The sequence below is a fragment of the Morone saxatilis genome, unplaced genomic scaffold (genome assembly GCF_004916995.1).
Source record: "Morone saxatilis isolate NCDOM2014 unplaced genomic scaffold, NCSU_SB_2.0 Contig22, whole genome shotgun sequence".
Lineage (NCBI taxonomy): Eukaryota > Metazoa > Chordata > Actinopteri > Moronidae > Morone > Morone saxatilis.
This window is the reverse complement of record NW_023339785.1, coordinates 10258930-10273070: the sequence shown is the minus strand read 5'-3', so window position 1 is coordinate 10273070 and position 14141 is coordinate 10258930. Positions and strand designations below refer to the sequence as shown.

General features: G+C 41.5%; 1 protein-coding gene across 2 annotated transcripts in view; it reads left to right on the top strand.

The window, feature by feature from the left end:
* The window catches only part of pcdh19 (protocadherin 19), a 53869-nt gene extending 40548 nt beyond the window's left edge, over positions 1–13321 (top strand). For both annotated transcript variants that reach the window (XM_035669362.1, XM_035669363.1), the window contains one exon: positions 10656–13321. In XM_035669362.1, the coding sequence (XP_035525255.1) occupies positions 10656–11215 (560 nt within the window). In that variant the 3' untranslated portion in view covers positions 11216–13321. The remainder of the gene's footprint in view (positions 1–10655) is intronic.
* The last annotated feature ends 820 nt before the right edge of the window (positions 13322–14141 follow it).

Here is a 14141-nt window from a genome sequence, read left to right as displayed (position 1 = left end):
AAAGGTCAAGAGCAGAACAGGATGCAGAGTGGTGTTTCTACAGTATGGCGTAGCTGGCGGTGGTGGATAATCAAATTAAACTTAATTCATCAACATAAAAAAACATAATTCACTCTGTTTTTGTGCTGCTAATAAGATGTTTCCTTTAGGCAGCCATACATCTTCCGTGGCACTACACAAATTATCATATTACATTAGTGTATTATGTAAAATCAGGTCAGTGTGAACTATGTAAATATTACAGTAACTTTTAGGTTAATCTGCTTGTATTATTATTTACAGTAATATGGTTATAGTATGCAAAAGAATACTTGCATCGAATTCCAGGAGGCTTTATTGTTGTTCCTTGTTATGTACAATTGACTAAAGGACAGAATTCACTCAATGGATGCATCGTGACAGCCAAATGTGGCTTTTCAAACCCTGCTGTCCCCCACCTTTTTAAAGGGGGGGATAAAAGGTAATGGGAGAGGTCGGCTGTTAAGTTTAATGGCAGACAAAGTCTCAGAGCGGCTCTTTTTAATGATGTGCCTCTTCTCATGCAGTCCTCGTTAAAGATGAGGCCAGACTGCATGCAGAGTACAGGAAGGGAACTGTGGCCAGACACTCCTCTGTAAGACCTGCATCCAGTGGGCGTCTCAGGCTCCTTTCTTTGTTTTCCAGCACATCGTATAGACATCCCGAGCTCCTTCTGTATTCAGCTCGCATTAGCGTCAGAAAATAAATAAGGCAAGCAATCAGGCCATGACCTCTTATATCCACAGTGCTGCCAGCCCCCCACCTTCCCTCCACCACCTCCTCCTCCACCACCACCTCCTCCGCTGCACTCTACATAGGTTTAACTAGCTTGGATTTGCAACTGAATGTCAAGCTTGGTGTTTGGCTTTACCACAGGGCAGGTTGTTCCTCCGCTGTCTCCAGAGAAAAAGAACTCAAGGAGCGAGAGGAGCGAGGGAATTGGATCTTTGACACCTGTCACTTCCACTCTGCTACACCTTGCTCCCTTGCCACACATAAGGACTTTTCATGTCACAACTCAGCATGTTATCATGAGTGGGCACAGGGCCTGAGAAATCCAATTACTACCACTGTGTCAGACCCCTGCCATCATCCTTATGTATGCTATAGTCATGTTCCTCAAATCAGAAAAGATGTGCCTATTAGTTCCTTCTCTTTTCTTCAGACCAGTCTCCCACCTCCATTTCAATCTGTGTGTCTTAGATACGAGCTGCAGCTCTTCTCATGGACTGCCTCACTGCTGACAATCCTCTATATCACATAGCCCTGGCTGGTGGGTGGCTAATGCTACGGACATTGGTTCTGACTGTCTGATATTAAGTGGTACCTTGGTGCAGACCTCGCTGGGGCGAATAATGGAGAAGCTGGGAGGGAAGCAGCATGCCTCCCAGATGCCAAACAGAATGGCCTTTGTGACAGGGAAATAGAACGTGTTAGAAAGGCCTCCCCCTTGCTTTTCCTCTGCCCGCTAGGTGTAAATCTAATGCATCTCCACGCAGCAAGCGCCTCGCTGTGTTTTCCTTATTTCCTTTATGTGCTGCTCCTTCCTGAGTGACACTGTCAATCTGGTTCAATGGGAAACAGGGGGACTGTCTTTTCAAACCATGAGGTCCCAGTGTGGCCCACCCAATCTTACTGTATGTTTCTGCCTTGAGCTGCCTTGAGCTAAACTTGCCCATCTCACTACATCTTACCACACTTACCATGTTACAGTGTCCTACTTCCAGAGGTTCTTAAAAAAGGGACATGTAGAAATTTCTTTTTTTGAGGAAGAAACGAGAAAGAGCTGGGACCATCGGGTGCTTCTGCGACAAGATAAAATGGAATATAAAACACATAGTCTGGCTGACACAAAGTGAACATGACTGAATGAGAAGCCTCATTATATTAATTATGTAAGGCTACTCTTTTGAGGCAAAGCCGAAGTTCAGAGAGAGAGAGAGAGAGAAATCCTAAGATATTGGTATGCTGCCTGGTGTGCCGTCCCCAGTTGTTTGGAGCTGGACACACTGACAGGCTGAAGTATTGTGTTTATTTCAGATGGCTAATAGAAATAGCACTTGAGAAAGGAAGAAAAAAATAATCAGAAAAGAAAACTATGAGAAATGTCTCTTAATGGCAAATGTGAGAATATAATGGTATCTTACTCCAGGGTGTTTACGGGTTATAGATTCTTCAAAATCATCAATTCATAAATCTGCTTCGCCACACTTATAGTTGCATTTTTGACAGTAGGGATGAAACTTTGGATTCACAAATAGAAATATTGGTGTTGGTGAAACACCTTAATTTGTCATGGAAAAGCTCCATTCTTCACAGTTTCATCATTGATCATACTCCGTACCACTGCCATCCCTAAGCCAACTCAACTACTCCTCTTCATCCCTGCTCCCCGTGTTGCTTTCCTTTTCCCCCCACCAACCCTATTCACAGATGTAATTTAAGAGTCTGTTTCTGTCCCCCTTGCTTCTCCCAGACTCAAGGGTTTAGGAGCAAATTAGCTTGCTAGCTCGGTCAAGCTTAAACACAGAAATGCTGCATTTGTTCCAGTGTATTTAAAGATGTCCTCTGCCGATGCATTGTAGAGGAAACGAGCCAAGCAGACAGAGGCAGGCAGGCGGTCTGGCTGGCTGGTTGGCATGGAGGAGTGGGCAGGTCTGCAACTGGGATGCCAGCGGCCTGCTGTGCTGAGTTTTGGGAGTTCATTGTACTGTCGCTGTGGGCCTGGAGCACCAGAACACAGGTTAATTTGAAGCCCATCATTAGAAGGGCCATTTGGATGTTGAGAATTGACAAGGGTCACATTTGCTGTTTCAGTATGGTGGAGTACATCACATACACAGCACAACACACAATACTTGAACTTCTACCTTGATCAGGAATGAATACAAGGTGTAACATAATCCGTTTGAATAATTGTATTTATATATGTATAACAATCTTTGTGACATTTATTAACCCTCCTATTTCCATTAAGGACCGTATCTGTGTCTTGTTGTTTCAAACCATGAAAGCAACAAAATACCCATCAAAGAGTCATATCTGTTTATGGATAGTGGAAAGCATTGTGAGGGTCAAGAACTCAACAGGCTTACAGGCTACTAAGCTAGGTAGTTTACTTATGACTTGTGTCAGTAGTGTGGAAATTGGTAACAACCAGGAATGGAGTATCAAAGCAAATCGTTTAACAAAAAATGCCCGTTCAATCAAATAAAATTACAATTGTCTTGGATGATTCCTCCCTGCGTGATTCTTCCCCATAATATCCACTTTTAACTGGAAATGTATCAAATTATGTGAGTAAGGTGATCTCAAGTTGCAGTTTCATTTTGACTTTAATTGGATTCTTTTTCATCCTGTATCTTTCATATTTTAAAATAATTATCCCTTTTAAAATACTTGTAATATGAAGATGAATTTTCTCTGATGAAATTCATCACTGAATTACATCCCTGATTAGTTTTTCTTGGAAATGTTATATATGGCCACAAAAGTAGGCTATCTAATTTACTACCACAGAGTTATTAAGCTGATTTCTTGTTCCAATGACAGTGATATGGTTTGCATCATTATCTTGTGGCAGAGGAAAAGCACAGACATATTACAAGTTCTTTCACAATTTATTAGCTGTATTTATAAAAATAAACCATAAGAAATATGGATTTATTGTCCAACCCCATTCACACATTTGGTTATTTTTGAACTGTGTTTTAGCCTAAGTGCTTTATTTCTTCATAGTCGGCAAACACATCCAAATCCAAAGCCACATCCCCAAAATCTGCAAAATAACTTTTCAAAAATGCTAGTCTTACTCCTGGCTAGAATGGTACCAAAAACATTGCTGGCAACAATAGGTAGTTTGCTCTAAGGACAGTGTTTTGACACAAACAGTCAAACTTGAACAGAATCGGTTTGCTCTGTTACTTTTGATGATGACCTGTATTTCAGTGTCCAGTGAGGGACCCAGAGGAAGAACACTTATTTCTCTACTGAGTCTCGGCATGTTGCTGGATTGGTTGAACAATTGGACTTTGTTCAGGCAGATATGATACTGACCTTCCCAGTGGCTCTCTGATATTTTGTGGACATATGAGTGTGCTGTATTGGTGCTGTTGCCAATCTTGGGAACCTCTCCACAACCTCTCTATTTTTCTGTTTAGCCAAGTTCAGCCTTATTCTAGGCTTAGGTCTTTGTGCTCTTCTGCCTGGATTAAGTACAGAGTGCATGTTAAACAGCATTAAACAGTCAGTGGCTCATGTTGTGTATGAAAACCAGGGCAGGAATTATGGTCTAAAACCCTACAGCTCACACAAGAAGAACTCACCACTGTAAATCCTGCCACTCCAGGCGTTACATATGTCATGATGGAAGCCAAGGGTGAGGATTCTAAAGCCTTTAAAACTGTTACGGAGACACCTCTAGGAGGCAGTGATGGTAGGAGCGGGGCACAATAAGACAAGAGAATCCTCTCAGTAAAACAGTTTTTGTTGCCGGGGCATTGAAACCGGCCCACTCATGTATGTCATCATGACAACCAGCTTTCCACTACATCAAGCAATCCATTGGCTAGTGGTCCTGCATTTGAGCAAAACAGTGCTCTGCGATGACATAGTGATTTATAAAACAGTATAGCGATTGCTTTTTTTCCTCCCGCTGCTGTTACACAGCTGTTAAACAGATGCTGTTTGTACCAATTTAGAAGCTAGTGCATTGTTTGTCAACACCAGTTTGGAAATTCATTCTTTATACCAGGATCTGCTGCAGAATATACAGGCTGGGCTGGATGAGCCAGCAGCGAGGGAGGGAACACAGACAGTGGAAGTAAACATTTGCAGAATTGGGCTTGAACTGTTCTTAAAACAATTATTGACATCATGCTTATAAAGTACTATAAGACTTGCTCAAAGCTAAGTTAGCATGCCATTTTGTGGCAGCTTTTGGGAGGACAGAGGCAGGCCTGGTGGACAGGACAAGCTGTCAGACACTCTGCATTGCTGGATGGATTAGAGAGTGAATTTGTTCTTGATAAATTGACTGGTACTAATGCTCAGAAATAGAAGCAGGGCCACATGAACCCCTGGCTTCACTATCTGCATGGCAGTACTAACAAGGCTGCCCAGTGAGTCTAATTTCCTCGACAATTAATATTTGACTGAGAGAGTAGAAGGAAATCTGGTCAGATAGGCAGAAATGAGAGGAAGAGATTTTTGGGTGAAGGATTTATTTAATTACACCAATGCACGTGAGAAAGCAGTACTGATGAGATGAAAGAGGAGGACAGAAGGAGGAGAAGCATAAAGGATGGGCTTGTGCGGGGAGCTGCGAGGGATGACATCTTGGGGGTTTCGGGGGGGGGGGGAGTAGCTTGATGTGACTGAACCAGATGCTGTTGGGAGAAGGAGAGGACTCGGTGCTGTGTAGAGAATGATGGCTTGCGTGGCGCAGTAAGGGTGCCCCTCTACTGTTTGTAAAAACAAGACCATCACACTCCATCTTGCCGCTCCCGCAGGAGCCAGGCCTCCGGGCTGATTTATGGCCCACAGACTGAATTGGCTGGCTGGGATGACAGCAGTGCTTGGACTCTCCCTGGTGAGTAGTGTAGGAGGCTGCTTGGCCGAGCCTCAGCCTCAGCTGGCCGTAGAACTGCCCTCCACTGTAGTTAGGGCAGACTAGATGTTAAGCTCCGTCCCCAGTGTTAGGATCAGGCAGGGCCAAGCCTGTTTGGTCTTGAGCATGCTTTGGACTCAGAGCACCAACCAGCCACAGACCATCATCCTCGAATCTGCTCGTGCCATATTTTCTGAATATTTCCTCCCCTGTGACGCTTCCCTCGGCTTCTGCATCACGGGCTCCATCAAGACTCTGTAGTAACAATTTAGATTTAATCAATCTTTGCCATGTGACTGCCAGGATGGAAAATTAATATGGAGAGCAATTAGAAAACAGCCATCTCACTGTCAGAGATACACCAAGATGAGAGCAGAAAAGTGGACGGCATTTTAGCAGTAAACGGAATCCTTCTGTACGCCACTCAGACATGGCAGGGAGTATTGGCTTCGTAGGCTGTCCTCAAAAAGGGTCATCAGGACTGCGGCCACATTTATTGAACTTTCTGTGGATTGAGTTCTTTTGGATTTTATACCAGTCATCTCACACAGCATTGAAAAGAGACACAAAGCGTAATTTCAAAGTTGTTGTTTGCTCTTTCAATACCACAGCTGAATAATTGTCTTTTTAGACTATAGACAGGCTACATTTGATAGCTTTGTCACAGCGTTTTGATAGGGTTTAATATCAAAGACAGTGAGGAACAAACAGGAAAGCAAGGGAAATCAAAGGGAATTGGTGAAGTCTATGCAAGCCACAAGTAAAGTATTATCTAGGTGTAAATTGCTCTAAATTATTTGCTTTCATAACAGCTACATCACAGTAACATCTACATTATACTGTCTGGCTGTCTGTTCAGGAGTATCTATTTTAATATGACAAACAGAATCAGGACATTCGTTGTTACTGCTACAACAAAAATGTCAGCATACAGAGGAAATACAAAAAAGTAGTTTAAGCCAAAAGTGGCAGACATTCTTTGTAAAAATGATTTATCATGCCACACTGCTGTTCCAAATTCCTTTTAGGGTTCATCATGCTGTAAAACCAAACTGACTGAATTGTGTCATACTGCAAGTCCCCATTGCCTTGTGGCTCTAACTAAACTAAGAAATACAGAATTAAGATTTTGTCACCAGAATCTGGGTTCACTCAACTCAACCCTGTCTGTGGCCCTCCAGTCTGGCCTTCTGTTTCTTTTGGCTGCTTACACTAATTTTATAGGATTACATCACTGTTGTCAACCCCAAAGCTGTGTGCGCTACTTTTGGAGGGAAAAGTGCCTTTGTTTTCCAAGCCAGGCACCGTGTGTTAGCCAAACAGAACGCAAAATAGTTGGCGAAAAGCTCTGGGAGGGTTTTCGGGGAGTTGCCTCTTTCAGGAAACACATCCCTTTCCTTTTGTGTCTTTTGCTGATTCCTCTTTTTTTTGCTACATTAGCAACAAACAAATAGTACCTCCAGCTGTATGACATGAAGGGACCATTATATGTGGTGCACAAGGGTAAACTGAGCAATGAGCTTGTCAGGTTGTGATCCCCTTGCTGAAGCTGAATATCTGTCTGCTGCAACTTGAAGCTGAGACGCCTTCATCTGATTGAGGGAAAGAGACAGGATTGAATCGGCTGCTGGCAGGCTGCAGATGCGAGATGAAATGGCAGGGAACATGTGGGTTTTCTCTCTGTGCTGATGCAGAGTGATGCTATTCCAGGTAACTACAAACAGAAAAACATGGCCAGACTTATCAGGATAATTTGGCTTTTATATTTGAGGTGGCAATATATATTATTTTCCAATGCCATGCGCATCAGTATACATATTGAAAGTGCTCCCCAGTCCCTATGCCAGTCTTTGGACCTTAATTCAGCATTAAGGTCTGATTTGATAGCAGTGCTGTGCTATTTGATACATGGATTTTTTTTGTGTGCCTCCAGTATTATTAGACTGTTTGTATTTTAAATGTAGAACACCAAAAAACACAGGCAGCCTCCACTTCCCGATGGAGCTCCCTCAGTAATTAATAGGTATTAATCGTAGATAGGAAATGTTCCCAATGACTTCCTGCTCTGTACTGTACTTTAAGTCTATTCCTGAAGCTGATTGGCAAGCTTATTTTCCTGATTACTTTGAATACACATTCACAGCAGGAGGTGCCTTCACTGTCTTCCATTCTGTACTTGTTGACTTCCAAACTTAAGTACCGCTGTAAAAGCCATTAATTCATCTCTTACTATTACAGTCTGCTCGTTTTTTTGAAATAGGAGGAGATTGTGTTTTTGTTAGAGGTCGATGGCCTGTCACTTTTTTCATTTAAATTTTCTCTCCTCCATTTTTTGTGGCTCTTTTAGAGCAACATCTGCGTTTTATGAAGCTCTGAGCAGAGGCAGGATGTGTGAGTGTTAAAGCCACTTGGCTTTCATAACAATGTCATTTACAACCCAGTTGCTCTCCCATAGACCCCTGAAGGAAAGGAGAGAAAACGGTATTCACTGCATATGCATGCACTGCTTAGAGAGCATACAACTTGTGTATATTTCTTTGTGCCTCAAGGCTTTTCATGCCTTAGAAAGTACTTCAGGCTACAGAAAAAAGCCAAAGTATTTAGAGGAAATTGCATTCATTACCAACATGCTTGTAAATCTTTAATCAGTGTAGAAAAAGACCTACTTTCTCAACCATGTTAAAGAAGATTTGGGGAGAAATTTCAGTTTACTAAATGTAGAGCTGAAATCTAGCATATGTGTACAAGTTTGAAATGTACAACTTTCAAATACATATTACACACAGTTTTTTCCAATGCCAGAAAGTACTCGAATATATTATTTCCATAATGCATTTTTATTGTGAGCAATTTATCAAAGAAAATGCAACATAGGTTACATAAATAACATGGGATTTGAAAAGGCTTTAAAAATACCATTGCAGTGGACAATCTAATCTAGTGTGGGCATGTTTTTATTATTATTATTGTTATTACTGATCTGCCTCCATTATGTTCCTGCTACCTGGTAAAGACTTTCGGTTGTGATTACATTATTACATTCTGATTGGATCCCTTCTCTTTAAATAAAGCCCCCAGCTTCATGCCCTTTGTCTCCCTGATTGCTGCCAGTGTAGTCCTTTGGACCAATCAGCATTCATACAAATCTACATACATACAGGAGTGCAAACCTGTGGAAAATACATTCAATTTGCTAATTTTTCAGGCCTCATAAAAGGATTTTAGCTGTACAGATGTTATATAAAACTGCCTATTGCGGCAGTATGGATCATATGGAATAGTATGTAATGATACATTTGATATTTTATATATATATATATATATAGAAAGTGCATATTTTTTGCACAAATCCTGTAAGACTTGGACTTACAGGCGTACTTGGCGTGTGAGTGTGTTATAATTCTACACTGCATTTGAGATGCTTATTACAATGGCATCTATTGTAAGCAAGAGGAAGTCTCAGTCTGCCTTTATTACAGAGAATGCCATGGCTGTGTGTCAGTGTGCTTATGTGCGCGCATTTACACACAAATGTGACCAAAAGAAACTAATTATGTGTCGCCTCGTTGTCATTATGTAGCATTCACGTTGACATTGGTCACTCATGGTCTACATGTTTGTTGCTGGTGTTCATATTTTCCATCTTCAAGCATGATGATTTCCTCAGAACTCCACTTCCCATATACGAGTTCAAACGGCCCATAATACCCTTTACTCATTCATTCAGTCATTTAGTCACCACATTATCTGTCAGTCTCATCAGATTATACTTTATGAAAGACACCTTTGGCATATCTGCCCCTGAAAAGCCTGTCTCCGATCTTTAAATATCGATCCCTGGGGCCTAAGCAGAGGTGCCTCTCATGAGTGCAGGAAAGAAGGGAGAAAAACAGATCATTAGTGATTTTAATTAGGTGATCTGTCAAGCTGCGATTGCCAGATGTAAGCGTATGCATTTGGGTCGATGGCAATCCCTCTCACAATCCCCTCTTGTCACCCTGGGCCTCCAGAATGGAGAATGGCTCTAGCTGGGAGTGAAACAAGCAGTAGGGGAGCACAGAAATGTGTCATTGTGTATCTGTGTGGCAGGTTCTTTCTCAAGATTGAAGCAGGTGGAAAACATGACAGCACAGAACTGTTGCAACTATGTTTTCTCGAGCTGAACAATTTTGAAAGTGTGTACGTACATTGTTCATTTTTTATCAACTCTTCAGAAGAGAAGCAAAGTCATGTATGTATTTTAAAGATTTTCTTGCACCGTGCTCTTTTGGCAATTAGAGTATACATATATGTGAATTAAAACAAATGGGAAAAACAATACCACAGCATTTCTGTGTGACTAAGAGTGCATGACACTTTTTTTTTTTTTTGCTGTTGTTACAACTCAAAAATTGTCTTGAACGTCCTTCCCCTCCGACACAACAAAGTACCAAAGAGTGCAGTTATACAGACTCAGGCAAATCTTTTTTTCACTCCAGCGTTAAACATCATTACATATTTATAACTCGGCGCCAGATGACAGAGACAGAGAGGGAGAGAGAAATGAACCAGGCAACAACACCGCAACTCGTCTGGTGTCTGTGTGAGATATCTGATTGCACTGTTTAAACCTGCCTTTCATCTAGTGTTGCTACAGAAAACCCAATTATACAAGAGCTGCAAATGGACTTTTGATTTAACAATACATAATTTAATTGGCATATTAGAAGTGCCCCAAACATCCAGCTGTAGTCATCAGTGAATAGTGTTAACGGGGCTGCAGTCTTGGGCAGATGCAGGAATGCATTGCAAATGAAAGCATCATTCAGAAATGTTTAACTCGGGCTGTTTTTAATTAAAACAAATGCAGCATTGTTGTTGTTCATTTGTTTATTGTATTATTTCACGACAGGGTTGACATACATAAATCAATTTATCTGCTTCTCCATGTTGGAAGAAAAACATGAGACCTGTTTTTAAATGAGTATAAAAGTTAATTTTACAGGTAAATCTAACAATCATTGTTTTCTCTCCCCCCTCCCTACCACAGATCCCAGTGAAGGCTTTCACTGCCAGGACGAGTGTCGCATCCTAGGCCACTCTGACCGCTGTTGGATGCCTCGTGTCCCAATCCCGGCACGTGCCAAGTCACCCGAGCATGCCCGTAATGTCATCGCTTTGTCTATCGAGGCCACCACAGTGGATGTGCCCCACTACGAGGATGGCACCACCAAGAGGACTTTTGCCACCTTCGGCAAGGATGGGCCTGAGGACGTGGAACGGGGAGAGATAAAGGGAAAGCGGACTCAAGAGTCTCAGGTGTGTAGCCCAAAGGCCAATGGAGGGGCTGTCCGTGAAGCTGGCAACGGGCGCGAGGCAGCCAGCCCCATCACTTCCCCTGTGCACCTGAAGAGCCCAGTGTCCAAGCCGTCATCTGCCTACAACACGTTGAAATGCCGCGATGCAGAGCGAATCGCCAACCACAGCCTGCTGCGGCAGCCGGAGGGGAAGGACAGTGAGCCAGCTGTCAGGGAGATCAACACGCTTCTTCATGATGGCCGAGACAAGGAATCCCCCAGCAGCAAGCGCCTGAAGGACATTGTGCTTTAGCGAGCTTCTCTATGACACACACCAACATGCATACACACATACAGTGTAAACTCACATATATGTACCCCACAATAGCTGTGTGTACACAGAAGAAAGTCAGCCTGTGGAAGTAGAGAGACACACCCATTTGCAGTATACAATATTCAAGAACCAGCTCGAGCTGAGGACGATGAACTGTAGTATGCTGCAGCTAGTTGTGTGCTCAAGCCGAGGTAGTGGATGTGGCTTTGTTGTAGTCGCAGTACTTTTTCCTTGTTTGCTTTTTGTTCAGTTTTCTTTCTATCTGCAATGAGTGGACAGGCAGGTTACTGTTGACTGCATGGACATGGACAGTGGAGCTCTCCAGCCCTTGCGCCAAAGCAGGACACTACGTGTTTGGACACCTGAGGTGCCACTTCTTAAGTACAGTTATGCCTTTTGAACTACTTTTGTATCACAAACTGATATTTGCCTTCTTTGGTTTTGCAGTTTGTTCTAGCTGCCAAAATCGCTCTTTGTTCCTTTGTATAGTGAGCTTCATCAATGTAATAAACGACATACACAGGACTCATCTAAAATATCCTCAATTTACTCCTTCAACAGTTTTCAGTGCATTCAGGAGAAGGAAAGGGAGGCTTTTCGGTCTCATTTGTCCTTTTCCCTGACTAATAAGAGAAACTTTCTCTGCGTATCCCTGAGGACATCCTAGTGTCATCAGACTGTGAGGTCTTTACAGTATTTATATTTTATCAAGGATGGAGCTAAATGAACTCTTGCTATCTGCCCAGCCGCTCTGAACACTGGAAGTGGGACAGACAGATCCTTGTGTTCAAATTGAGTTGTATGAAAAAAAGACTTCCTGCTTTTGAAATCTCCTGTGCCCAACCTTGATTGTAGCCAGTGGAGCACAAATTAGAACTTTGTGCTCTGGTCTTGTACTTTTTTTGACTTTTGACTATGGGGCTAGGATAGAAGGGATCGTCACTCATGTCTTGCTATGTGAAACTCTCTATAGGGTTTACTATTATCATTTTTAATAACCCGTTGTTATGTGACAATCCCTTTAATGTTTTGTTTCAAGAGAAAAAAAACAAATAAACATTGGTGTTCAACTGAAGCTACAGTAGCGTTTGTTACACAAACACAAAAATAAAAAAAAACATATATGCCAAAATATATTTTATAAATAATTTAAAAATGTATAATGAGAATATTTAATGCTGTGTAGTTATTTTATGAGTAAGTTATACTTGAAATTAACTTGCTTTTGTTCATTTGTCTTTTGCTTTTATATTGAACCTGATTTGTTTTTTTATTTTCAAAATGAACTTGGATTATTTTTTGTTTACTGTGTGACCCCTGGCAACTGTTGCAGTCTACCTTGTTGTAAAGAGTTTCTTATTGGTCAGTTCTTGTGCCATCAAGTTTCTGTGTGGGCTACTAGAAAATGTAAAAAGACAAAAAAAAACAACAACAAAAAAAGCGATATCAGCACCAACATTAGTGTGTCAGTTCAATGAGCTTAGAGTGAGATAGCAAAAGAAACCAAAAAAGATGCAAACAAAACCTTAAAGATTGCCGGATGTTGCTTAATCTTAGTATCTAAGGAGGATAAACTAAGGCTCCCAGTGTTCTTCAAGCTGGTAACAGGGTTCCACCTATTTTAACTGTTTAATGAGTCGGCTTTCCTATTGGGCCCAATCAAGTATAAACAAGACTTTTTTAGCTTCAACTGAGGGCAACTGGACATGCAGAGTAGCTTTGCTCAGCACTGCTGTCACCCTGTGCCATCTGTGTTCAGTTGATCTCAAAGATAAGGTTGAGACCAGAGTGGTATGAATGGAGCTCTCCCCTCCTACGAGCACCACACAACAGACTGGGTGGAATCATGTTTGAGTGAACTAAGGCCTTGGAAGAACCGTGTTGCACATCAGCAATGTGGTTTTATGTTGCTTTGCAGTAAACTATGTACAATGTGGAAAATATGAATGAAAATGGACAAATTGCATACAACAAACTAGATCTTGTAGCTGAATGTTTTGCTGGTCTCACCCATGGCTTCTGGCAACATGAAAATCGGAATAATCACTGAATGTATACAGCAGCTTATAATTAAACTATTAAATGTTCTCTGCTTTGTTTCCTTGTCTTTACTCAACACTGTTTTAAAGTTGTGCTGAAATTTTAATTCTTATTTTTTTTAAGGAATTATAGACTGTAATGATACCGGAGCTATTGTGTAGATTCTTTTCATTTTTCAAAAGAGGATAAAACCATTTTTGGACTTATTTGTGGAAAACGTCAGACCTCTGGGTGGGAATTTATGATTGACTACACTGCATTATTTTCTGAGGGCCGGCAGTCCTGGGAGACGATCCATCAACTTCTTTGGTAAGCCACTACCTGGAGCACTTCTGCCTACAAAGATTGACACATTGTTTTTCTCCCTTTGTCAACAAGCTAACATTGTGTTTGTTATGCACCATTTGCGATTTAAAGCATCATTTCACAGCATTCAACATTTCATTTTGTTCATCACACATCATACAAAGCCTACCAGCTATATTTACATAGGTACAGCACTAATCCTGAAACCCTGAGTAACAGAGTTCTCAATAACAGATGGGACTAAGGAATAGCTAATGTCACTCACCCAGCTGGTCAACTACTGTCTGTGTTGCCCATAGGTGTAAAGAGAGTGAGAGAGAGAAGTGATTTAACTATTGTTTGTGGGCAGACACAGATATATTGCACCAATTAGATTACCAGTTCTAATGCTAATACAGAGGGCACTGTCTCCGCAGAAATATAGCTTCTTTTTACAGTTATGAGCAAATAAAAACACTTAGAACAAAGTACTCACTTAATTTGAATAATCTATATGCCATCAATGGAGATGAGTTTGTGCTGTGTAACAGTTTGCATTAAGCTTTCCATTTTTAACTAA